Consider the following 27,495-nt stretch of genomic DNA (forward strand, 5'->3'; position numbering starts at 1 on the left):
TTCTGTTCTCTCTGTTACGAGCGTATTTATTCTACAGGAAACACGTGGTCGACATGACAGGCGTTCTTTCGCATGCGCGACACCACACACGAATACACAAGGAAGATGAGGCACAGTAACGCCACGGCTGTGAAAAAGAGAAGCAGCCCAGCAAACAGGGAGGGGCTCATGGGGGACAAGATCATATTGCTCTCTGCCGGAATCATGTTGGTGAGACTGAGCATGTAGCCTAGCGACCAAGCTATGCTGCTGTTATCGACCTGAAACACAGGAAAAGAACAGCAAATTAGACTCTTCAGATAATAAACCTCAGGGCCATTCTAGAAGATAGAAGATCTGCTTTTCCTATGTACTGTGGGTTGTTGTTTTTTAATATGACCAAAAAAGTTGCTATAAGAAATTAATAGCATATTTTCATACATTTGTGAATAGCAAAACTAGCATGTTGGGTGCATGTAGTAAAAGGCCAGTTCACAAATATCTGTATGTGGAAGCAAATCTTCAGCAGATACAGTGGTACTTCGGGTTAAGTACTTAATTCGTTCCGGAGGTCCGTACTTAACCTGAAACTGTTCTTAACCTGAAGCACCACTTTAGCTAATGGGGCCTCCTGCCGCTGGAGCACGATTTCTGTTCTCATCCTGAAGCAAAGTTCTTAACCTGAAGCAATATTTCTGGGTTAACGGAGTCTGTAACCTGAAGCGTATATAACCTGAAGCGTATGTAACCCGAGGTACCACTGTATACAGAGCCAGGGCTTTTTCGGCTGTGGCTCCAATCTGGTAGAACGCTCTGTCACAAGAGACTAGGGCCTTGCGGGACTTGACATCTTTCTGCAGGGCCTGCAAGACAGAGCTGTTCCACCAGGCCTTTGGCCAGGGCACAGCCTGACTCCCTCCTTTGGCAATCTTCACAGAACTCTAGTCTAATGGTTGCCATCAATTTGATTTGAATTAAATTTATAATGAAATGATTTTAGAATGTTGTATTATTTTGTTGTTGTTAGCCGCCCTGAGCCCGGCTTCAGCTGGGGAGGGCGGGATATAAATAAAAAAAATTATTATTATTATTATTATCCCACCTCTTCCCATTCATTGCATCTTTTCATGTTAACTCCATCTGCATTTGAACACAGATACTGTTCTCAGTGCTCTTGCTAAGAAATAAAGGAGTGGACAGATGGTACAAGTGGGTCTATCGCCTTTTCATCCAATAATGAACATGTGAAGAGGTTCTGATCCAAACTGAAGATTTTATATGTGACAGAGAGGGTTCATGCACCTGAATTTTATTGCTGTATAATGTTACATGCTCAGCCTACTCGCTGGGACTCTGCACTAGCTCAAAGCTGAAGCTTAGACTGTCTGAAAGGTCAATATGGCAACTAAAAAAATACTCTGGTTAATAATGTTTAAAACAAACAAAATAATGTCAAGCAAGGATTTCCAAAACATGCTCTCCTCTGCCAAAAATAATACGAATATTTACACAGCAACGATGCTCCTAGGATTGCCAGAATATAGCATCATGAGCCCCCCTTGCCACTTTTTTTAACAATGCCAAAATATGTTGTAATAATTTCTGGTCATAATATTTTGCTTCTGTAATCTGTTGCAAAATGCAGAGTAAAATTATTTTTTGCTGAATTTCTCCTATGTACTGTGTTGCTTCTTTCGTCGGATCTTCACACGTAGCGGTATTTCTGCAGGAGGGATGTGTTATGTACTGAAGTTCTCACCCTGGGCCAGCAGGGGGATACTGCAGATAGTTATGCAAATAAGGGATCAAAAGTGATGTTCAGTGACTGGATAGTTTTAGAAAATTGTTACAGTTACGTTGTACTGGAGCTCTATATAAGCAGGCTGACTGAACCCTTCAGTTCAGTTCAGTTCTGTCCTGGCCTGTGAATAAACAAGAGCTGTCTGAAGAATCGCTGTGTCGTCTGATATGTTCACCCACAACTTAACGGGATGAGCAGTATCTTCTGTGCAGGGAGGCAGGGATTACTTGGCTAGCAGGAGCATAGGTATTTGATGCTTTCCAAAAGAAAGCAGAATAGACGTTTTAGTCCAGATTGGCCCACTTCAAATGTATTGCGAAATCATGGGTTTCCTTTGCAACAGGTTCATGGGCTTTGTGCAGCCGCCTCCACTGTTCCCTCCGCCCAATTTAAAAAACAAAGACAATTTTTAAAATTAAAATTTAATTTGCTGACTACTCACACATGATCCCTACCAGTGCTTTCTTCCTCTTTTTTCTTTTTTAATAGGAAAAAAAAGGAGCCAGCACTCACCAGGAAGTCCTTAATGGGAAGCACCACACTTTTAACATTTGAAAAAGAAAAGGTGCCAGCACTGTGTACCCTGAAGTACCTCCAGAAAAAAGTACTGATCCCTGGGGGGATGCCAAAAGTTTTGGTGTCCCCCATTTGTCCATTAACACACACACACACACACACAAATATACACACAGGTATATATTTACTGACCACCCCCAAGGGTCCCCTGCTCTGATGTCACACCACACCTTTCAACGTGCAACCCATGGAGGGTTGGCCAAGGGTCAAGGCATCCCTCTACCTGAAAAAAACAACCTTAGCCACCACTTCAAAAAACCTCAATCTGCCATTGGACAAAGTCCTGGAGGAGCCTCATAGCTCAGTGGTAGAGCAGAGGGTCCCCAGCATCTCTGAATCGGTCTGGGAGAGACCCCTGACTCATATCCCGGAGAGTCAGTCTAAGCAATCCTAAACTAAGCAGACAGATGTTCGGACTCTGTAAGCCAGCTTCCTATGTCTCTAGTGGCTGGAAAGGTTTTACACATTACTTGGGAAGACAGGCAAACTAATGCCAGCATCCTGGAAGGAGCAAAGATCACCAATGATTCTTCAACATCAACTTCGTTGGACTGGTCATGTTGTGCGGATGCCTGATTATCGTCTTCCAAAGCAACTACTCTATTCCCAACTTAAGAATGGAAAGCGAAATACCAGTGGACAATGAAAGAGGTTCAAAGACTCCCTCAAGGCAAATCTTTAAAAATGTAGTATAGACGTCGACAACTGGGACTTTACCAAAATTGTCGTGGACTTTGAAGACGCTCAAATTCAGGATGCAAGGGAGAAATGTGCTAAGAGGAAGGCACACTTGGCAAACCCTCACCGTGATCAACTCCTGCCCGGAAACCTATGTCCCCACTGTGGAAGGATGTATGGATCCAGAATTGACCTCCACAGTCACTTATGGACTCACTGTTAAGACCGTGCTCATGGAAGACAATCTTACTCGGTTACGAGTGATCGCCAAAGAAGTAGTGGCTGGAGCAATTGTGTTCACAGTAAAGTCAACTGTGTTCCAAATTTATTTTTAATTTTTGCAATGGTTAAGAAACATCTATTGACAACAGCTCTGAGTCCCTGACTTTGTTTTAATCTTTCAAGACTTCCAGCCCCAGACTCCCACCCTAAGACTTCCAAAGTCTTAATCTTTCAAGACTTCCACTATCTTTTGAGGGGGGATGAGGGATGGGAGTTAAACTTACTTCCTTCTGAAAGCGAATCTGTGGCCAAGTCTCTGCACTGAACTTATACCCGTGTATAAGCAGGTAATAGATGTAGTTAGCTGAAAAGCAGTAAGATTTTGCGTAGATTTCATCAAATTTAGGTATCATGTACGGAAGCTGAAAAACAAAAACAGTTACTCAAAACCAAATCAACGTTAATATTTATTTCATTGGGAAAATTTTTACTCTGGCCTTCCGTTGTAATCAAGGTCATTAGGGCAGGTAAAGAAATGGTACTCTGAAAATCCAAGGTAAGACTCTTGGTGTACGGTAATTAGCTCTGAATATGAGTTTGTCAAGGGAAAGAAACACGGCAAGGAAACCATATGAATGTGGAGATCTGCCTGGAACCAATCGTGCCAACTTGTTTTGAAGTGATATATATTACCGTATTTTTCGCTCTATAGGACGCACTTTTTCCCTTCCAAAAATTAAGGGGAAATGTGTGTGCATCCTATGGAGTGAATGCAGGCTCCTTGGCTTCAGCGATAGCAATGCAAAGCCTCCGAAGCGCAGAGGGAGCGCTCCCACCACACTCTGGAGGCTACGCATTGCTTTCGCTGAAGCCTGGAGAGCGAGAGCGGTCGGTGCGCACCGACCCCTCTCACTCTCCAGGCTTCAGGGATAGCCACCTGAAGCCTTCAGAGTGCAGCGGGAACTCGTGCTGTGCTCTGAAGGCTTCGGGTTCCTTTTGCTGAAGCCGGGAGTGCAAGACTCTCCCGGCTTCAGCAGAGAGGGAGAGCTGCGCAGCGCCCCTTCAGCTAAGCGGGAGGAGAAGTGGAAGGGGCTCCGTTTCTCCTGCCGCTTCGCTGAAGGGGCGCTGAGCAGAGAGGAGGAGATTTTTTTTCCTTCTTGTTCTCCCCCTCTAAAACAATGGTCGGGTCCTATGGTCGGGTGCATCCTATAGAGCGAAAAATACGGTATATTTCTAGAGGATACCTGTTAAGACATCTGCTAGAGAACAGTATTTTGGTTTTCGTTATTTGTATAGAACTGAGTATGAGAATAATAGAATCCTAGAATTGGAAGGGACACTAGTCCAACCCCCTCCAACGCAGGAATATTAGATTTTTGTTTTACCATTCTAACAATAAAAATAAAAAGCATGATCCAGCAACAGTTAAACACTTGCATCTAGATAATTTGGCTAGATAATTCCCAGCATTAGGAACATGCTTCTGTTGTCAAGTTTCAGAGTCTGAATCTAAATTTTATGAAAAGCAAGACATATTTACTTGGAAGTCTCATGTTAAATAGAGGAAATTATTCACAGGAAAGTGTGCTTTGGAATGCAGCCTAAATAAATTTTGTCCTGTCATTTTTTCCCCTTAAGCATTTCGATGAATGAGAGTGTTTAGTTTTGCACAGGTATAGCAAACTTTTGTCAACAGTTCCCTTCTACGAGTTCAGAAGATTGATACAGACCTGATTCCAATTCTGTGAACATAATGTCCACATGCTTGAATTAAAATCAGCCAGTGAAAATTCTCCAGTTAAATTCAGAGCATTGACTGTGTAGTAAAATCCAGAAAAGGCCTATGGATTAAGGCAGGTAAGAGTTAGACCTCAACTGTGGTTTTATTTTTTATTATTATTTATTTACTATTTTACAAAAACAAAAGCAGGACAGAAACGAAATGAGATAAAAACTGTAAACACACAAACGTGTATGTCTAGAAACATGATTCTAAACAATAGTTCACCAAATTTCCTTTAGAGCAGAACATGGGAAACAACAAATCGGGCTATTATCCTGCATGTTATTCCAGAAATTTCTTAATAAGACCCCTTTTCCAATGAACATTTATTTTCTTGAAAACTCCTTATTTCGCTCTTATCTGGGGAATCATTATTATCTAAGTTCCCTCCCCTGTTCATCCAATAATAGCAATCAACTTTTCAACTTATCTCTTTTTCAACTTATCTCTTAATCATACATAACATGATTATTTGGGGGAATTCAGATAAGCGATATCCTGTAATTTCTTGAATAGTTTCCAGTTGTAAAGAAATGCTGACTACACAACTACACATACTTGCACACATACACAGACGAACAGCACAATAAGCACCAGGCAAATTAAACGTACCACAAAGTTCCCTTTAACCTTTGGCTGATAGACGCCATTAAACGAACAGTCTTCCTTCCCCCTGCAACTTGCGAAATCAAATAACTTGGATACGGCTTCCCTGCAGAGAGCTGGATCTCCACTTCCAGTGACATTTACAAGCTGGTCTGGGTTGTCGTTCTCTGGCCTTAGAAATGCCGTGCAGAGGCTGCCGTACAAGTATTTCGTGGTTACAACAGTTTTATAATTCCGAGGATAGCATGGATTATTGATCCTGGATTTATCACCTGAATTCTGGCAGTTGACAAACAACAAACAAACAAGGAGGTTTTAAACAGGAGGGATAATTTCGACAGGAGTCATTGTTACAGGGAACGTCACTAAAATAGGCTGTATGTTTTGCATTTTTCCCTGACCAACATGCATCCATAAAGGGAGGCAGCTTTGCAGTAGAAAAACCTCCCCCAATGCTTCTCTGAATTCCACCTTTCTGAAGTTGCTTTGGCTTAATAAAAACCACTGGGTTTTTGTTACATCAGCTTTTGACTTCCTCTGTTTACTTGTCTCTCCATCTTCCCCTGTGGCTAGTAACTCGGATTGACATAACTTAGATTGTCAATCGCCTTTTTTTCTTTTTTCTTTTTTTTGTGTTGTCTTAAAAAAGTTCAACCATTCCTAAAATGACTTTTGGGCACGTCCCGCTTTTTACTTTTTGAAAGAAGACTGCTGATTGAATCTCCACTGCTCCAGGCTTTTTGTTATGAGAAAATGGCAAACAAGCCATGCAAACTGTTATGTACTGAAGTTCTCACCCTGGGCCAGCAGGGGGATACTGTAGATAGTTATGCAAATGAAGGATCGAAAGTGACGTTCAGTGATTGGATAGTTTTAGCAGGGGGATACTGTAGATAGTTATGCAAATGAAGGATCGAAAGTGACGTTCAGTGATTGGATAGTTTTAGAAAGTTGCTACAGTAACGTTGTACTGGAGCTCTATATAAGCAGGCTGACTGAGCCCTTCAGTTCAGTTCTGTTCTGGCCTCTGAATAAAGAAGAGCTGTTTGAAGAATCGCTGTGTCGTCTGATATGTTCACCCACAACTTAACACAAACTGTTTGCTCCACTACTGAACTCTGTACCCTTCTCTGCATTCAAGAAGTAGACCATCCTAGCAGAAGAGCATTCCCTCAGCCATACCTGTAGTATCGATGCCAGCAGTTTTTTCTCTGCTTCATCTCTCCCGTAACACTGGAAGCTATGCGTGTACACACTGTATTCATAGCCGTACAGCTGCACTGGCAGCGTGCTGTTGGTCGTGTCACCGGTCTCATCGGGGATGAACGATATTTGGGTGGAGGCCCCTCCTAAATCGAGGGCACCTGTGGTCTCTGCTCCGTGGGGATGGACCCAGGCCCTCCAAAGGTTTCTCTGGAAAGGAAGAAGGTAGATTTGACATCCCGGGCCACCATGGGGCTCTGCTCTCATCTAAACTTTCCCTTCTGAGCTTACAGGGTGTCACAAAACTGCGCTGAGATCAATGCGAAAAGCGCTCCCCAGATCGCCTGTGGAAGCTGTATAAATCAGAGTGTTCTTCCAAAGAATAAAGCCACAGAAGTAGCAAGACGCTGTCACAACAAGAGTTTGGAATAGTGTAGTTCACCCTACGTACATTTGATCAGGGCGGTTGGGGCGCCACCAGTTGCACTTTGGAAAATATGCCAACCAGGCCTGTATCGCGAGCCAAATGCGTAGGCAAAGATGTTCAGCCTGTGCACAGTCAGCAGCACAATGCTGAAACCAACAGGACGGGCCAGTTCCAGGTTTGAGGGGGCATTGGGCAAAGTGTTCCCCACAGTCTGTGGGCCCTGGCAGGCTTACCTGGCCATAAAACAATGAACGGGGTGGTGGTACAATGACTACTGCAGTCAACAGGAGATAATATCACCAAGGAAACTGGTGATGAAAGCAAACAATAAACGTCCATAGAAATGGCAAAAGCAGTTTCTTTCCCAAATAGGTTTTATCTTAAACAATTGCAAACACAGTAAATGATGAGTTCACTTATGATATATCAGTGGCTCAGTGCTCATTTCTTCTCTTTCCAAAATAGGTTTTATCTTGAGCAATTGGAAACACAGTAAATAAAGAGTCCACTTGTGATATACCAGTGGTTCAGTGCTTGGATGTCGTTCCAGTAATCAGAAGTTTTATCGCTAAAGAATCCTCTGACATTGGGACGCGAGTGGCACTGTGGTCTAAACCACCGAGTCTCTTGGACTTGCCGATCAGAAGGTCAGCGGTTTGAATCCACGCAACAGGGTGAGCTCCCATTGCCAGGGGCGTAGGAAGGGGACAGGTGGGGGTGGTGTGCCCCAGGTGTCATCCGGGGGGGTGACAAAATCCTCCCAGGGCGGATCACCGCCACACCGATAGAATCCCCCGGTGGATTGCCGCAGCAACAATCAGCCCCCTCTGGGGGGACTACCCCCATATCGATCATCACCCCGGCAGACCGTCGCTGCGCCGATCGGACAAATACCAGCTTCCTCGGCCTGAAAGTGAGATTAGCGCTGCAACCCCATAGTCACCTTTGACTGGACTTAACCGTCCAGGGGTCCTTTACCTTTTCCTTTTTACCTCTGACATCGTCCTCTTTCTCTGCTCCTCCTGATGGAAACATGCAGATGGAGCCAAATACAGTGGTACCTCGGGTTACATACACTTCAGGTTACAGACTCCGCTAACCCAGAAATAATACCTTGGGTTAAGAACTTTGCTTCAGGATGAGAACAGAAATCGTGCTCCAGCGGCGCAACGGCAGCAGGAGGCCCCATTAGCTAAAGTGGTGCTTCAGGTTAAGAACAGCTTCAGGTTAAGAACAGACCTCTGGAATTAATTAAGTTCTTAACCCGAGGTACCACTGTATACCCCTGCTTTAAGTCGTGGGCATACTGTCTCCTCTTGTGTATTATTTACTACAAAGCTCGATGACTAAGCTCTTTATCGACAAAACGTTGGATTATGAGCACTGAACCACTACTATATCACAAGTGGACTCGTCATTAACTGCGTTTGCAATTGTTCAAGATAAAATAGTTGCCCAGGCTTCCATGGCAGCAGTGGCACCGCTCTGAGCAGCCCCGGGTGGCTAGGTCTAGCTGTCCTTTTGATTTCCCACAATGCCCAGAGCAACACTACATCAGGTGCATTGCGGGAAAGTTGGCTAGCTATGGCTGTCTGGCACTACTCAGTGCCAGGCCAGAAAAATAATGCCACCCCTCAAATCAGCGGACATCATCAGTAGCCTCTGTCAGGGCACTAGTACCGTGGCAACTCGGCCAGCTGCTATCACCACTCCTGTCAACAGAGCTCCTTATTCTGTGCACAGGGAAAGAGTTCCCTGTGGGATTTTGTCAAACAGCTGTGAAAGCAAAGGGCCTGCCGTACATAGGGACAGGGCTACTGTGCCATCGTTTCCTCTGTTCCCGGTTTGGTGTTTTAGCACCAAAGGATAAAAGGAAGATTGTTCCACTGGAAGAACTGGGGAAACCTGGGAAGGGCATGGCTTAGGAGGACATCGAGTATGGAATGTAAACCACAAAGTTGCATCTGCAAGTGTGATCAGGGTGTCTTAGAGTGGTGACGACTGTTGTAATGTGCTTGGCTTATTCTGGAGTGAGGATTGCCTACAATTTAAAACTTCTGTGAAATTTAGAGGGGTTTCCTTTGCCCTGGGCAAGCTACCTTTGAAGGTGACTCAGAAACTGCAACTAATCCAGAACGCGGCAGCTAGAGACTGGTGACTGGGAGTGGCCACAGCGGCCGTATAACACTGGTCCTGAAAGACCTACACTGGCCCCCAGTTTGTTTCCGAGCACAATTCAAGGTGTTGGCGCTGACCTTTAAAGCCCTAAACCAGGGGTCAGCAACCTGCAGCCCATGAGCCACAAGTGGCCCGCAGGGGTCATTTAAACGGCCCACGAGCAGCCCCCGAACCGAGCCACCCACTCGGCGAGTCCCCGCACACTGCACTGGCACAGCGCAGAGCGGGGACTCGCTTCCGCAGCACCAGAAATCATGTCTGAGCAGACACAGATGCCGAAATTCGTGCCTGCACAGACACGAGCCAGCCCACGGAGCGATTTCCATGGGAGTGAACCAGCCGAGGTGAGGTAAACCTAGCTGACCCCTGCCCTAAACGGTCTCGGCCCTGTATACCTGAAGGAACGTCTCCACCCCCACTGAGGTCCAGCTCTGAGGGCCTTCTGGTGGTTCCCTTACTGCAATAAACAAAGTTACAGGAAACCAGGTAGAGGGCCTTCTTGGCAGTGGCACCCTCTGTGTGGAACATCCTCCCATCAGACGCCAAACAGATAAACAACTTTACAACTTTCTGAAGACATCTGAAGACAGCTCTGTATAGGGAAGTTTTTAGTGTTTTATGTTGTCTTATGCTATTATTATTATTATTATTATTATTATTATTATTATTTATACCCCACTCATCTGGCTGGGTTTCCCCAGTCACGCTGGGCGGCTTCCAGCAAAATAGAAAAAATAATGAAACGTCAAATGTTTAAAACTTCCTGACAGTCTGCGGGCAGGTAGGGTCTCAGCCAGCGTGCCAGATGGAATTTATAGACAGCTGCCCTGGACACAGAATTGACCTGTGCCTCAATGGCCAGCTGTAAGTCCAAAATGACTCCCAGGCTGCGCACCTGGTCCTTCAGGGGCACAGTTACCCCGTTCAGGACCAGGGAGTCCCTAGACCTGCCCATCCCCTGTTTCCCCAAAACAGTATTTCTGTCTATATTTGTTGGAAGCTGCCCAGAGTGGCTGGGGCAACCGAGTCAGGTGGGCAAGGTACAAATAATAAAATTATTATTATTATTATTATTATTATTATTATTAAACTTTAAATGGGTGTTGTTGTTTTAAGAACACGACTCAATGTCATCCCCTTATATGATGTTTTATGCCTTTAACAGGAGAGACCAGTTTGCTAGGTAAAACAGAAGACTAATTCAAGGCAGGAACCTTTGCTATAAAGATAATCTTAGTACTACAACCACAGTTTTAGGTGGTTGTATATTTATATATGCATACATCGTGCCACAATCTTCCCTTGCCTGGGGGTTATGCTAATCTCAGCGTACATCCGTTCAAACACTAGCAACTCATCAAAGAATAGTATGCAATAAAACATGCAGATTTTTCCACGCACCTCCAAGAAATTGCCCATTAAATAGTTGGCTGTTATCCATCCGTACACCCCTTCCTCTTGCCCGGTTATGATTTGAGTGCCCCTAAATTCAAAGGGCAGGGCTGCGAAGTACTTTTGAATGCTCCGAAGGACTTCATGGGCCGCTGATTCATTTTGCAACCTAAGCAAGTCACAAGAATACAAAACGCTGAGTGGCCGAAAGGAGACGTTTGCCCTTCGTCGTCTGCCAAAACTAGTGACTAGACTTGGCAAGTCAAGGGTTGATTCATACATGCATGTACATCACTTAATTATTCAACACTGGATGGTCCAGGGAAATGTGTGGGCTGCTTTCATGGGAAAATACCAGGTCCAAAATGATAGCAGGGGGTATGAATGTTCTACTTGTAGTGATCACTTTGTGCCGGCTGGTCCACACATCAATAGTCAATGCTCTGGTTTGCACATTACAGTAAAGGTAAAGGGACCCCTGACTGTTAGGTCCAGTCGTGACCGACTCTGGGGTTGCGGCACTCACCTCGCTCTGTAGGCCAAGGGAGCCAGCGTACAGCTTCCGGGTCATGTGGCCAGCAGGACTAAGCCGCTTCTGGTGAACCAGAGCAGTGCACAGAAACGCCATTTACCTTCCCGCCGGAGCAGTACGTATTTATCTACTTGCACTTTGACGTGCTTTCCAACTGCTAGGTGGGCAGGAGCAGGGACCGAGCAACGGGAGCTGACCCCGTTGTGGGGATTCGAACCGCCAGCCTTCTGATCGGCAAGTCCTAGGCTCTGTGGTTTGACCCATAGCGGTAGTTAATGACTTACCATGAATGTGCATATCTGGGCTGTGAGTCCCCTTGCCACTCACGCAGAGAGAAAACAAACCATGAATTCTGGTTTAGCTGAACAACACATCATCAGTTGATTTGACCCCCCCAAAAAAGAAGTCCCACAATCAGTATGCCGAAAAACTAACCATGGCTATAGATTGGGGTTTGTTGGGAGCATCTAAGTTCTGGTTTATGAATCCTGGTTTATATGTGATGCTAGCCAAAGATCATGGTTTGTTTTCTTTTCTATTATTATTATTATTATTATTATTATTATTAACCCCACCACCGAGACCACCGAGAGGTCTGTATGTCATGAGGGGCAGAGCTTCCATCTCTGAGGTTGTCCCCCCCTCAATCTCCAGGTTGCAGATTCTACCATTCTGCTTGTCTCAGTCATGGTCTCCTGAACTCGGGCCCCCAGCCGTTTTGGGACTACAGTTCCCATCATCTCTTGCTAGCTAGGGATGATGGGAGTTGTAGTCCGAAAACAGCTTTTGGAAACCCTGGTCTAAGTAACGAACATCAGCATAGCCTGAATTGTGTCAAAATGCTTCAGGGAATGGGTGCCAAGCAAAACCACACCAGGGAAAAAAATATGCTGTGCATCTTATTTATACGGATTAATCACTGGTGTGTTTTTAGTATAATCTATGTGCCCTTGCCGCGGGACCACATTCACCCAGTGCTTTACCAACTGCACTGGCTCCCGGTGGAGTACAGGGTCAGGTTTAAGGTGCTGGTTTTAACCTTTAAAGCCCTATACAGCCTAGGACCCTCGTACGTATGGGACTACCTCTCCTGGTATGCCCCGCGAAGGACCTTACGGTCCACAAATAATAATATCTTGGAGGTCCCGGGCCTCAAGGAAGTTAAACTGGCCTGAATCAGGGCCAAGGACTTTTCGGCTTTGGCCCCAGCTTGGTGGAAAACTCTACCGCAGGAGACCAGGGCCCTGGGGGACTTGACATCTTTCTGCAGGGCCTGCAAGACGGAGTTGTTCCGCCTGGGCTTTGGTCCGGGCCCAGTTTGACCCCTTTCTATGGGACCCTGTAAGTTACCTCTTTGGCCCTTTAATCGGCTCATGTGGGACCAACATGGATAGCTGGTCCTGATGAATACTTGAGGTTCCTCACCCCTATGTTGAAATTTGTGGGCAATCATTTAATTTTATCCTGATTCTAATTTTTAAGCTGTATTTTAATCAATTGTTTGATTGTGTTTTAATGTATTGATGTTAGCCACCCTGAGCCCAGTCTTGGCCGGGGAGGGCGGGTTATAAATAAAAATTTACTTACTTACATTGGCCGTTATCTATACTATTTGTCAACACTTAAAAGAAAAATCTGTGCACGCACAAAGGATTTTATACAACCACTGGCACACGCACAACAACAAGTGCAGGCTGTTGTCAGGTATGCAACATGGGCCAAGCCCCCACTCTCTCCCTCCTCCCTGGTTGTGGCAGCCCATGGCACAAAGTCCTTGTTTGCCCCCTCCCCCCAAGATTACACAGTTATTACAAAATATTCAGGAACACTCCGATCTGGGATCAACTGTCTTCTACAAGGCAGTCAATAGTCACAACAAGTTGAATCTGAGGGAAGATTCTACTCACCAGCAATACCCCCTGGGAAAATCCAAATCCCTCTTTGGTTTATGGGCGTTGTCTTAACATGCTCATATCTATTAATCCCCATAGACTGATAGGTTTTAAGGCGAGGATGAGAAGACTTTGGCATGAATAATTTCCCCCGGCTTTATCCACTTAACAATGGACAAAACGATACACACAACACATCAGCGTCTGCTGTGGTTTCCAACCATACCTCAGAAGTCTCATGCCAGCTGTGGCTCCCAGGTAGACAGGTGTGGTCGTATGTAAGTGCAATGGAATTTTCTCCTTTACTTTATTCATGCAATCATTAATGGGCTTAGCAATTTCTTGAGGGTTGCTCGCATAGCTGGATATCCCAGGACCTAGGAGAAGGGGGTTAATGGATTCAGTTTTGTTACTCACCAAGACTTTTACTAAACCGCTCTATCTTTAAGCTAGTGTCATTCTGAGCACTTTTGCTTCTTTATTTGGAAAGCAAATAAATAAAGTTAGCAAGTAAATAATGTGTAGGAAAACTTGAACATTACAGTAACTATAGAACCATAGAATTCTAGGTGCAGAGAAGGCCTTTGACAACGTTTAATGGACTTTCATGAAAAAAACTATTGAGATTATGAACTTCGGAGAGTCATTTCTTAGAGAAATTGATGCAATTTATTCTGACCAACAGGCAATGCTGATAGTAAATAATGTAATAACAGGAAAATGTAAAATAATGAAAGGAACGAGACAGGGATGTCCCCTGTCACCATTATTGTTTATTAGTTTTAGAGACCCTGCCTAGAAGCATAAAATCAGATGAAGAAATAAAAGGGATAGCGGGAAGTTATAAATTGTAAAGTAAGTTACAAATTGGATTGTAAAGCTTATCCCTGTTCCTCCCAGTGGCATAGAATGGGTTGCCAGGGGCCCGGACCACACAGAGGCAGGAAGGAGGGGAATGGAGGGAGTACGCATGCACATTTAGCTGCCTAATGGCACCCGCGTCACCCAGGAGATCACAGCCTGAGAGATAAGAAAAGGCGACCTGTTCCGTTGTCTGGAGAGTTCACTTCCTGGCTTGAATGAAGAAGCTGTTTTCAATGGATTCTAGCATCTAATCATTTCTGTTTCAAATTTTAATTGCTTTAATTCATTCCTATATAAACCACTTAGTGAGGTGTATTATTATTATTATTATTACCCTACAAGTGGCACATTACATTCCTAAAATAAAAACCTAAAATAAAAGCTACTTTCCCTCCACCCGCATGCGTGGTTTACAGCAGTATAACAGCTCTGGCTGATGAAACTGAAACCTAGTACAGTGGTACCTTGGGTTAAGTACTTACCGTATTTTTCGCTCCATAGGACGCACTTTTTCCCCTCCAAAAATGAAGGGGAAATGTGTGTGCGTCCTATGGGGCGAATGCAGGCTTTCGCTGAAGCCTGGAGAGCGAGAGGCATCGGTGCACACCGACCCCTCTCGCTCTCCAGGCTTCAGGAAGCTATCCGCAAGCCTTGCAAGCCCGGTGGGAGTTCCCGCGGGCTCAGAAGGCTTGCAGGCAGCAGCCTGCAGCCCCGGCGAGTGTCCGCAAGCCTTGCGCGCCCGGCAGGAGGTCCCGCCGAGCGCGCGAGGCTTGGGGGGGCAGCCTGTCGCCCGAAGCACGGGGAGCCCTCCGGAGGGTGCCCCGTGCTTCGGGCGAGTGTCTGCAAGCCTTGCGCGCCCGGCAGGAGGTCCCGCCGAGCGCGCGAGGCTTGGGGCAGTAGCCTGCAGCCCGAAGCACGCGGAGCCCTCCGGAGGGTGCCCCGTGCTTCTTGCAGGTGTGCACAAGGCTTGGGGTGGCAGCCGCGGCGGGGGGGGGAATAATTTTTTTTATTCATTTCCCCCCCCAAAAAACGAGGTGCGTCCTATGGGCCGGTGCGCCCTATAGAACGAAAAATACGGTAATTCGTTCCAGAGGTCCGATCTTAACCTGAAACTGTTCTTAACCTAAAGCACCACTTTAGCTAATGGGGCCTCCTGCTGCTGCCACGCCGCCGGAGCACGATCTCTGTTCTCATCCTGAAGCAAAGTTCTTAACCTGAAGCACTATTTCTGGGTTAGCAGAGTCTGTAACCTGAAGTGTATGTAACCTGAAGCGTATGTAATCGGAGGTACTACTGTATCCATTTTGGCCTGGGATAAATCCAGACGGGTGGCCCTTAAAAGTTAAAAACACATAAGCACATAAGCAACCAGGGTGAGAATTTTGCTTCAGATTTAAATTGATGGATTATGCCGAAATGGCAAAAATGACCAGAAGAATCAGAATTCCGGAAGACCAAAATTTTAATAAAGAATGGGGAAAATATATAATTTATCTTAAAAACCACTGTAAACAGTTAAAATTCTTAGTAGGATTGGAATAGCACTTGTAGTTTAATGGTGAATATGGAGCTGTAAAAGATTTGGATTATTATAAAAGATGCAGGAAGAAATGACTAACAATAGGACCCACAAAGGGGAGGAGGGAAGTCCAGGAGATTCTGTGGGATCTATGTTGTATGTTGGATATGTAATTGTAAAACTGTAATTTGAAAAACTAAATAAATAAATTTTAAAAAGAAGAATTTTGCTTCAGATTACAGCAGAGCCAAAATGATCCTGCCTTTAATTAGTTTTTTTTTAAAAAAACCAAACCAATCCCACAAAGCCCATAATTTGCAGATGGGATTCTATTTGCAGGCTTCAAATAGAATGGAACTACAGGGATGGAAATATATATATTTCCATCCCTGTAGTACAAGAAGCTTGGAAAGAACTTCAAATGCTGTTTCTGAAATGACACGACCTAATTGCATGCATGAAAGGATTTGCTCAGGAGTTTGTACCCATCAATTGGAAATCTCACTTTGCTGAACAGCAACCTTTAAGGGACATGGGTGGCGCTGTGGGTTAAACCACAGAGCCTAGGGCTTGCCGATCAGAAGGTCGGCGGTTCGAATCCCCACGACGGGGTGAGCTCCCGTCGCTCGGTCCCTGATCCTGCCAACCTAGCAGTTCAAAAGCACGTCAAAGTGCAAGTAGATAAATAGGTACCACTCCAGCGGGAAGGTAAACGGCGTTTCCGTGCGCTGCTCTGGTTCGCCAGAAGCGGCTTAGTCATGCTGGCCACATGACCCGGAAGCTGTACGCTGGCTCCCTTGGCCAATAAAGCAAGATGAGCGCTGCAACCCCAGAGTCGGCCACGACTGGACCTAACGGTCAGGGGTCCCTTTACCTTTATCTTTTAACCTTTGATTAAAAGAGTCTGTGCCTCACAAGAGAAGAAGGAGAGGGAAACCATGATCCATGCAGAGAAAATCCCACGGTTTAAGCAAAATTTAAAGCCTAGGTAGGCACTATCTTGTAGGAAACCACAATGAAAGGGTTAGTCATGAGATACAGCGAGTTAGTGGTTCATGTTGAACAAGGCGACCTTGAGAGTCAACCTTCCTCAGGTTAACTGACCTCACAGGGGCATTGTGAGAATTAGCGAACAAAGAAAGGGAACAAAGAACCCTGGCACTCCTTGGAGTTATAGTGGATTAAAAAATGAACGTAAGGAGAGGCTGCTGTATCAAGCCAATGGCCCATCTAGACCAGGATTCTGTTTGCAGAAGCCAAACAGATACCCGGGGAAAACCTGGAAAAAGGGATTCAAGCACGAGAGAACTGTCCCCTCCTGCGGTTTCCAGCCACATGCCTTTATATGCAATGACCATCATCGTTGTTCTAACATCGTTGTTCTAATCCAGAATGCGGCAGCTAGACTGGTGACTGGGGGCGGCCTCTGGGACCACAAAACACCGGTCCTGAGAGATCTGCATTGGCTCCCAGTACGTTTCCGAGCACAATTCAAAGTGTTGGTGCTGACCTTTAAAGCCCTAAACAACCTAAGTCCTGTATACCTGAAGGAGCGTCTCCACCCCCATTGTTCAGCCGGGACACTGAGGTCCAGCGCCGAGGGCCTTCTGGCGGTTCTCTCATTGCGAGAAGCAAAGCTACGGGGAACCAGGCAGAGGGCCTTCTCAGTAGTGGCGGCCACCCGGTGGAACGCCCTCCCTTCAGATGTGAAGGAAATAAGTAGCTATCTTCTCTTTAAAAGACATCTGAAGGCAGCCCTGTTTAGGGAAGTTTTTAATATTTAATGCTGTATTGTTTTTAACACTTGATTGGAAGCCGCCCAGAGTGGCTGGGGAAACTCAGCCAGCTGGGCGGGGTATAAATAAATTATTATTATTATTATTATTATTATTATTATTATTATTATGAGCCTAATTTTCTTAGGTGTGCATATACACAAGCATTCGCACCCACAGGAACAAGCTGCCACTGCAGTTTCCATTAGACCGGGGCAGCAGAGAATGCAGATGATTTCGATCTGCCGCTGCCACTGCCATCCCCGCTTGCTAATCTGTCACATTTTGAAATGCCACAGGCACGCAAATGGCAAGTCGTGCACGATTTCCACCCTGCTGCATGACGCACTAGCTTCCCACGCCCATTTGGAACGGCAAAACCTGTCCCTGAGTCATTCGCCCAGCCAATACCTCCCCACCGAGTGGCCCGCCCCAATACAAGAAGGCTGCTTCAATTGCTTTGCCTGCCATTGTACAGTGGTACCTCGGGTTACAGACGCTTCAGGCTACAGACTCCGCTAACCCAGAAATACTACCTTGGGTTAAGAACTTTGCTTCAGGATGAGAACAGAAATCATGCGGCGGCAGCGGGAGACCCCATTAGCTAAAGTGGTACCACCCCAAAATCCACATTCCCTCCTCACCTTTCACATTGCACTTGAAGGTCTGGCTCACGACTCCCGTGTTGTTTTCTTTCTCTGCCGGCCATTCATATACATAGACAGTCGTCCGAGATGATCCTGCATCGAGCACTATTCCATACTTGGTGGTGGGAGGGGGGGAGAGAGAAAGTTATAGATTAGAAGACGAGCATGGTTTCTTGTTGGAAACAATCAAAGAAAATACAAGCGTTAGAAAAGTAGCCCAAGTCCCTAAGAGATACTTTTTGTATTAAGCTAGGGTGATTCCTTCCTTCCTTCCTTCCTTCCTTCCTTCCTTCCTTCCTTCCTTTTTCTTCCTTTTTCTCTCTCTTTCTTTCTTTCTTTCTTTCTTTCTTTCTTTCTTTCTTTCTTCTTCTTCTTTTCTTTGAACAGCTGTTTCCCTATGGGCCGGCTCTACCATTGGACAGAGTGATGAAGCCACCTCAGGCGGCAGATGCCATGGGGCGGCAACAGTCTCTCCTGCCTCCAACCCCTCTCCCTGGCCATTCCCATTCTCCTGAGCTTGCTTCTCCTACCTGTTTCTTCCCACTCGCAGTTGAGAGATGGAAGGATAATACTGTGGGCATGTCCTAACTGGTAGGGCAAGCAGGCAGCTACACCCATCGGGTCCCAATCCTGCCTCGAGGAAAACAGACGCAGCCAAGATATGTTTCTTCAAGAGGAGCTTTCAAGTGGGAAGCCTTCAGCCTTTGGGCATGTAACTGTCCAGAGATCTTCTTAATAAGGATCTCACCCTCTTATGTAATTACTGCCCTTAAATCCCGCTGTGCTGGCAAAGGGAGCTCTTGTTGGTTGGCATGTTATGCTCTGGGTTTTAATACAGGGGATCGCAAGCTTTTTGTTGAGCAGTCCTTTCCTTTAATTGGGGCAGCGGGGTGCTGTCAGCGGCTCCCGGCTGGTTGCCCAGGAAAGTATAAAGCAGGCATAGGCAAACTCAGCCCTCCAGATGTTTTGGGACTACAACTCCCATCATCCCTAGCTAATAGGACCAGTGGTCAGGGATGATGGGAACTGTAGTTCCAAAACACCTGGAGGGCCAATTTTGTCTATGCCTGGTATAAAGACTTGGAAAAGTTTCTTACAGTCCTTTTTTGTTTCAGTCTTTACAGAAAAAGAACCCAGCCTCTTTCCCAACCAGTCCTGAGTGACTCTATACCCCACCCTCATCCCGTCCCTCCCACTTCCTCATTTAAAGCCATGATTGGCTGGCTCTTGGGTCCATTCTGAAGCCACATCCGACTCCCATTTAGATAGCCCACCTGAAGCAAAGGGGCGGCAAAGAGACAACACCAGGTCTGGGGGCTGAGTACCGTATTTTTTGCACCATAACACTCACTTTTTTCCTCCTAGAAAGTAAGGGGAAATGTCTGTGCGTGTTATGGAGCGAATGCCTGTGGGTGGCGGGGGGGATCTGCTGCAGTCATGAGCAGAAGATCCATGGTTCCCCTTCCTTCCCTCCTCCGTGGTTACAAAGCATGGATCCACATGGATCCTCAGGATTTTTGCATTGGGCTACTCCAAACTCAGATCACTGTCAGATCACATGTCTGTGGCCACAGCACGAACCACAAAAATCATATATCCACTATTTCGTTTAGAATATTTTTTTTCTTGTTTTCCTCCTCTAAAAACTACGTGCGTGTTATGGTCTGGTGCGTGTTATAGAGCGAAAAATACGGTATGTCTCTTTTGTGGAACAAACTTTGGGTGAGGGAAAGCAGAGGAGCACTTATTTGAATATACATGTCCAAAGGAACTTGAGGTTTGATGTTCCAAGATGTCTTTGTCCTGGATCTTAGTTTATTTCACTTATTATCATACAGATTCTACCTGAAGAGGTTTTTCTATGTTAACAGTGATTAGCTTCTAGAAAGAGAGGAAGGAAGACCTGCAAGGCACCCTTTTTCTAATTGCAGGCGCTTGCAGTCGAGATGTGCTTACTTTCTGGTGCTGGAAAACTCTTTCCACATGCTCAGAAGCCCTCTTGACTATCATTACATCACCGGTTCAGCAGCTGAGCCCCAGCACACAAACTAAGCAATGGATACTGCAGCATATTCATTCAACGTACCTTCAGCCCTGGCAAAAGGACCTCTTTCCGATTCACTTGGACCAGAGTAATAGCAACAATAATTGCTATGCTTAAAAGCAGAAAGACAAAAGTGACTATGGTTGACATTTTGTACAGTACTCGGGAACCTAAAAAATAAGAAGGGTGGGGGGGACTGACATCATGAATTTGTCAGGGTTAACGTTATTATTTTTCACTGCACTGTAACCTAAGAATTCCAGGTTCTACATTTGCTCAGAATGAGGAACTCTGTTCATCTGAGTGAACCCAGAATATATATATAGGATAAACGTATGAAAACCCATTAGAAGCCTTTGATGTTTGGAATGAGCTAGAAAAGTACAGTGGTACCTTGATTCTCAAACTTAAGTCCATTCCAAAACCAAAGTGTTCCCAAAACCAAGGCACACTTTCCCATAGAAAGTAATGCAAAACAGATTAATCCGTTCCAGACTTTTAAAAACAACCCCTAAAACATCAATTTAACATGAATTTTACTCTCTAACCAGACCATTGATTCATAAAATGAAAGCAATAATCAATGTACTCTACTATAAAATAAATAAGACAGTATTGTAGATGATAAAAATTATCACCCACACAGTCACAAAAACAAATTAACCGAAAAAGCCACAAAAACAAAAACGCAAAATAAATAGCAAAAACAAAAGTGCCAAACTTAAACCATTCTGGAAGTCCGTTTGACTTCCGAAATGTTCGAAAACCAAGGCGCAGCTTCTGATTGGTGCAGGAACTCCGGAAACAATAGCTGACAACTGCATTGGACGTTCAGCTTCCGAAAAACTTTCAAAAACCGGAACACTTACTTCCGTGTTTTGGGCGTTTGGGAACCGAGGCGTTTGAGAACCAAGGTACCACTGTAGATGTATTTTCATTGACTGGTCTTGGTAGAATGACCCTCCTACCCCCCACCTCCAAACAGAGCTCTTGTGCTTTTCACAACTGCGTAACAGACAGAAATTCAACAGGTACAGTAGAAGCCGATTCATAGGCATTATGGAACATACAAAGAGCCTTGTTTCCAGCCTCTGGTATTCAGAGGCATACTAGAAATAATTCTTAGCCTATTCTTAACTACTCTCTATTGTGAAAACCAGAAATATTGCGCAGGCGTAGCCAAGACCGGCTTGCCTAACTCCTACACTTATTCAGGACTTACACTTATTAGGAAACCCAACAGGATTTTGTGCTTAAAGACCAGGGAGGAGGAACGGGGAGGATACTGATAACTGAGATGTAGGACGTTACCATTTCCAATTCCCTTCTTTGCTTAGGGATGATTCATCATCTCATCACAACCCAGTGGAAACAGAATTAGCAACACTTCCTTACCTTAAAGGCTTGTTGCATAAATTGATCTCTTAAAGCACAGGAGGTGCACGGCTGACAATGTTCCTTTAGCTAGCAAAGGAAGGATTAATCATGCCTTTTTTTCGGTTGCCTAGTTATCTTCAAAAGGTGTACATTTTAAAGGGCGTTTTTTCTTAAAACTATTGCACGTAAACAGGCAAATGTGCACTTCTTAAGCATCTTCTTCCCTAGAACTGACAATTATTGTTTAAGCTGGTTTTAGATCTCCCTGCTTTGGTTAGTCTAGGTGAAGGTAAAGGGACCCCTGACCATTAGGTCCAGTCGTGACTGACTCTGGGGTTGCGGCACTCATCTCTCTTTATTGGCCGAGGGAGCCGGCGTACAGCTTCCGGGTCATGTGGCCAGCATGACTAAGCCGCTTCTGGCGAACCAGAGCAGCGCACGAAAACGCAGTTTACCTTTCCGCCGGAGTGGTACCTATTTATCTACTTGCACTTTGACGTGCTTTCGAACTGCTAGGTTGGCAGGAGCAGGGACCGAGCAACGGGAGCTCACCCCGTCGTAGGGATTCGAACCGCTGACCTTCTGATTGGCAAGTCCTAGGTTCCGTGGTTTAACCCACAGCGCCACCCACGTCCCTACTAGTTGGTTACTCTAGGAAATGCTAAATATAGCAACAAGAAAAGTAGGAATGGACTCTCAATGTCAAAATGTTCTCAGTGCTACCAGAGAAGAAGAGAGGGCAAGCATCCAGGAATCTAAGGCAGCCTTGGGAGAGTTTGTCATGCAAATGAACTGTCCTTGAAACATTTGTCATTGAATTCAGCATCTGCCAGTAGTTGCATACCAGTATTTTACAGAAAACCAGACCCATCCAGCAAATCATCTGGCAGATACACACCTCATGACCTTGTGTCAGCTGAATGTTTTATTGCATAGTAATTGGCTGTCAGGAGGTTCGTAAGGCAGGAGTGAAACACAGGGCAGTGTTGAAGCCTCAATTTAAACCAAACAAGGCCATTGTCTGCCAATGCCTAAAGGGAAAGAGAGCAACCTTTAACTCCAGGTGGGCTAAACTGTGGTTTTGGTTGTCCTCTAGACGTTTTGGATTCCCATTAGCCCCAGGCAAGATGGCCGCTGCTGAGGAATGATGGGTATTGGGGTCCAAAACATCTGAAAAGGCTACCGGTTCCCCATCACCGCTTTACCCAATCGTGTATACATGTGCTCACAAGTAAGCCCCATTGAATTCATTGGGGCTTTCTCTCAGGCAGATGTGCAAAGGCTTGACGGCTTCAAGAAGTCGTTGACGTTACGCCTGGAGTGAATGCAGTCCAATATTTAGGCATGGTTGTAGGGATGTGAGCAGAATTTGGCTCGATTTAGATGAATAACTTCATCTAGGTAAAAGGTAAAGGACCCCTGGACGGTTAAGTCCAGTCAAAGGCAACTATGGGGTTGCTCACCTCGCTTTCAGGCCAAGGGAGCCGGTGTTCGTCCACAGACAGCTTTCTGGGTCACGTGGCCGGCATGACTAAACCGCTTCTGGCGCAACAGAACACCGTGACGGAAACCAGAGCGCACGGAAACACCGTTTACCTTCCCAACGCAGCGGTACCTACTTATCTACTTGCACAGGCGTGCTTTCAAACTGCTAGGTTGGCAGGAGCTAGGACTGAGCAACGGGAGCTCACCCCATCACGGGGATTCGAACCGCTGACCTTCCAATCGGCAAGCCCAAGAGGCTCAGTGGTTTAGACCACAGCGCCACCCGCAAATAACTCCATCTATCCTGAGAGTGCAGGGTGGAAGATAATATTTTGGAAGCAACATCAACAGGACCCTTAGATGTAAAACAATAAAAAAAGAAGGGGCTGTCTTAAACTGAGAAGGCCTTACGTCAACACAACACCTCAGTCCTAGTCACCAAAAGTGAGCCCAGAGAAGGATGTCTTGCGAACAAGAAAGTCTTCCCCAATACATGTAGACATGTACATAACCCCTTGCTATGCCACCTAGGGGACTAGGAAGGACACATTTGTAAACTGGAAGAGAGTTGGTTCTTTTTGGCTGTTGGTTGTCTCAAATAACTAAACAACAAGTAAAAAGAAAAAAATGTGGGCTGGTAACTTTTTGGGTGCAGGTGGTGCTGTGGGTTAAACTACAGAGCCTAGGACTTGCCGATCAGAAGGTTGGCGGTTCAAATCCCCGTGACGGGGTGAGCTCCCGTTGCTCGGTCCCAGCTCCTGCCAACCTAGCAGTTCGAAAGCATGTCAAAGTGCAAGTAGATAAATAGGTACCACTCCGGCGGGAAGGTAAACGGCGTTTCCGTGCGCTGCTCTGGTTCGCCAGAAGCAGCTTAGTCATGCTGGCCACATGACCCGGAAGTTGTCTGCAGACAAACGCCGGCTCCCTCGGCCTATAGAGCGAGATGAGCTCGCAACCCGAGAGTCGGTCACGACTGGACCTAATGGTCAGGGGTCCCTTTACCTTTACCTTAACTTTTTGGAATTAATTTCAAGACGGCTCTAGCACAAATTAAAGCGAGTCCCTAGGGGATGAAACCTGCAAACAGGAGGACCTTTCTGTCATTGTCCTCACACAGGTGAAAGAATTAAGAGGGTATCCCTAGCAGATTGGAGGGATGTAGGGGAGGCGGCAGAATCCAGCTCGCTAATGTTTTCAGCCATCAGTCTTATTTCACAGAAGGTAGAGGAAAAGCCAACAGCTACATTTTAAAAAAACCCAGAAAGAAATCCCAAACAGCTTTTGTGTTTCGCTTTTAGAACAGTATCGTTCTGGAGCAAGGGATAAAATAAATACATTCAATTCCCACGCCCTAATTCAAGTTAACAGACCACACAGGACTATTTGTTTCCAATAACTTACTGAAGATGAAAACATGAAGTCTGCTCAGCAGCTAACTCTCTCCATCACACCAGAATGTGTGTGCAGCCGGCCAGGAGAGGACTTTGGAACAGCAGTCGAGGGCTCCACGCAGATAGATGGGCTCCCAATGCGGCAGGAGCTGGTTTTCATGACATTTTGCAAAAATCAAAGTCATAACGCTGTGCTGTCTAAAGCCCACCTCAACCCACATGACCATTAATTAAGTCCAAAGTCTAAAATCACCTTAACTGCAGCACTGCCCTGAACATACATGATAGCTATAGGTACACTAGGAAATGAACAATCATTTCCTAACATACCTATGGCTATAAAGTCTTATATACATGGCAACCAACCCATCTTGGCATGTTGCCACGGCAACCGGCCACAAGTACTGACCTGTATGTTCACAGGATTGTCGGGACAGCGCAGTAAACATCTCTTTTTTGTTCAAGCTACACAGCAAGAGAAACAGAATATTCAGCGTGAGGTTGGGTTTATGAAAAACAAGTAAGGAGCTGGGGGGGGGGGGAATTATTGCAGGCCCATGACTGCAAAAGGAGTTATTTCTTCCCAGAGACTGAGAAGGTGAGAAAGTGCTTTGCAGGCACAGAGGAGAAGGGGGACAGCTATTGATCTGAGGGGTTGGCGAAATCACAGCATGGCAACATCAAAATAGGTGGGATTCTCTGCCAGAAAATGACAGGGGCCTGGTCTGTGCATGCCCTACAGTGTATGGATTTCAGGTACACAAAAAAAGCAGCAGCTCCCTCACACAGAAAAGGACTTCTTAATTTCTCAAACAGAGGCAGGGAAGCAGGTAGGAAAACAGTAGCCCTATGGGAATGGGCTTAGGAAAGGGATAGCTAAGGTGAGGCATTTTGAACTATAGTTCTTCATCGTCCCCAACCGTTGGCCTGGGTCTGGGGCTGATTCCAAACTTCTGGAGGGCACTGAATTGGCTGAGTGAAAGAGAGAGAGAAGGAAGGAAGGAAGGAAGGAAGGAAGGAAGGAAGGAAATAACACCAAGCAGAAGTTGCACACCTGTATGAGGCAGAATAATATTATGATAACAATTTATTATTTATACCCCGCTCATCTGGCTGGGCTTCCCCAGCCACTCTGGGTGGCTTCCAACAAAATATAGAGATACATTGTTTGTGTGTTCCTGCGTGTGTAAGTTGGTGTGTGTTTATTATAGAGAAGGACAAAGCTTTCCAACTGCACATATTATGGGAATCTTTTCAGATGAGAGGACGTGAGCCTGAAACAGCACGGGACAGGCAGCGTGCCTGCCTGCCGGAAATATCTCTGTGGATGTGAAAGAGAGAAAGTGCATGATGTGGGGACTGCCTCTGTGTGTGTGTGTGTGTGTGTGAGAGAGAGAGAGAGAGAGAGAGAGAGACATAGGAGGGGTGTGTGCATGAGAGAGGGAGGGAGGAAGAGAAAGTGCACACTCTCAAAAGCCAAAGCCATAGACATGAAATTGCTTAAATGTAGCCTCAGGCAGCAGCCACAGTACATAGGCATCTTCCGTGAGGCATTAGACCAGGCATAGGCAAACTCGGCCCTCAGATGTTTTGGGACTACAACTCCCATCATCCCTAGCTAACAGGACCAGCGGTCAGGGATGATGAAAGCTGTAGTCCCAAAACATCTGGAGGGCCGAGTTTACCTATGCCTGCATCAGACCTTTTGGGAAGCAAGGCCTGCAAGATTCCATATACAGTGGTACCTCGGGTTACATACGCTTCAGGTTACATACACTTCCGGTTACAGACTCCGCTAACCCAGAAATAGTACCTCGGGTTAAGAACTTTGCTTCAGGATGAGAACAGAAATCGTGCTCCGGCAGCGCAGCGGCAGCGGGAGGCCCCATTAGCTAAAGTGGTGCTTCAGGTTAAGAACAGTTTCAGGTTAAGAACAAACCTCCGGAACGAATTAAGTACTTAACCCGAGGTACCACTGTACATGGCTCAGTACCAACCCCCAACACGCACAGAAAAAGGAAAGGAAAGGAAATCTCTATTTTTAAAAACATATCTAGTTGTTGCTCATTACCATCTCTAAGCACCATGCTTTCTAAAGAAAGGTCTGTCCAAGCTGAAAAAACCAAAGACCGCGACTTTGCATTCAGGGAAAAGCACCAAACCAATCTCAGCTCCGAACACACGTTTAAAATATTGCCAACGCTCCACCTTCCTAAGGCGCATTCGCTGCGTGGTCCGGTCGATTGCTAGCCTCTGTCTCCATGTCCTTGGGCAAGCGGCACTCAACCATCCATACACGAAGGCTTTCCCTAGGTCAAGCCTCAGCCAGCCTGGTGCCCCCACCCCCACCCCGGAAGCTTTGAACCCCAACATCCACCATCGGCCCCATCGGTTCCAAACATCTGGGGGGCGCCAAGTTGGGGCAGCCCGCTGTGGAGCTCCAAACTCCAGGACCCTCTGTGTTCGCACACCCAGGAACACAGGCACACCAACACATCCCACCCAGCAGAATCTCCCCAGCCAGATCTTCTGTCCACAGGTCAAAAAGCAACACCCCCCCCCCCCGCCCGCGATCCTCAGAGTGCAGCTCTTTGCAAATCGCCTGCAAGCCATCGGAAGGGAGATGCAACCTTGCAGCCGGGTTGCTGCGCTCTCCTTTCTCCAGCTGCGTAACGATTACGCGCGGGGAAGAACCCTTGCCATTCTAACCCGAAGGGAAACCCAAACGCGCGAGCGCACGATCCCTTGCGCCCCGATGCCTTTTACCTTCCACTGCGGCAGCAGCCAAGATGGGGAAAAGCAGCTTCCTCCGAGTGGATCCTTCTCCTTATATCCCGCGCGGGGGGTAGGACAGCAGCCGCCTGGGTGGGGGACCGGGACGCCTCATCGCCCTGTCAGCCGGGCAGCGATGCCCCACGGCAGCGGCGTTGATGGGGCCAGAATGGATGGAGATGGAGGAGGAGACAGAGGAGGGTGACGCCGCTGCAGCCCGGCAGGTTCTTCCTCCCTCCCGCGGCGTCCGAGGAGGAAAGCTCCGGGAAGCTCCCGCGGGCTCCGCCTCTCCGCCGGGAATGGCAAGAGGGCAGGCAGAACTGGGAGGAAGGGCACCAGCCGGCCACCAGGC

General features: G+C 46.3%; 1 protein-coding gene across 4 annotated transcripts; it reads right to left on the reverse strand.

Moving 5' to 3' along the window:
• ENTPD3 (ectonucleoside triphosphate diphosphohydrolase 3) lies at positions 1-27,495 on the reverse strand. 4 transcript variants are annotated; one of them, XM_080974864.1, is made up of 11 exons: positions 27,138-27,493; positions 24,781-24,836; positions 20,161-20,288; positions 18,072-18,189; positions 13,496-13,646; positions 10,855-11,014; positions 6,828-7,058; positions 5,652-5,924; positions 4,987-5,097; positions 3,541-3,678; positions 1-260 (listed from the first exon to the last, which is right to left on the reverse strand). In XM_080974864.1, the coding sequence occupies exons 2-11, from the start codon at positions 24,818-24,820 to the stop codon at positions 27-29; spliced, it is 1,584 nt and encodes a 527-aa protein (XP_080830990.1). In that variant the 5' UTR covers positions 24,821-24,836; positions 27,138-27,493; the 3' UTR covers positions 1-26. The 4 variants fall into 4 exon arrangements, with proteins under 4 accessions (XP_080830990.1, XP_080830993.1, XP_080830992.1 ...); XM_080974867.1 differs by lacking the exon at positions 27,138-27,493 and adding an exon at positions 26,585-26,909; XM_080974866.1 differs by lacking the exon at positions 4,987-5,097 and having other exon boundaries at positions 27,138-27,495.

The sequence above is a fragment of the Podarcis pityusensis genome (genome assembly GCF_964106645.2).
Source record: "Podarcis pityusensis genome assembly, chromosome: 12".
Classification (NCBI taxonomy): domain Eukaryota; kingdom Metazoa; phylum Chordata; class Lepidosauria; order Squamata; family Lacertidae; genus Podarcis; species Podarcis pityusensis.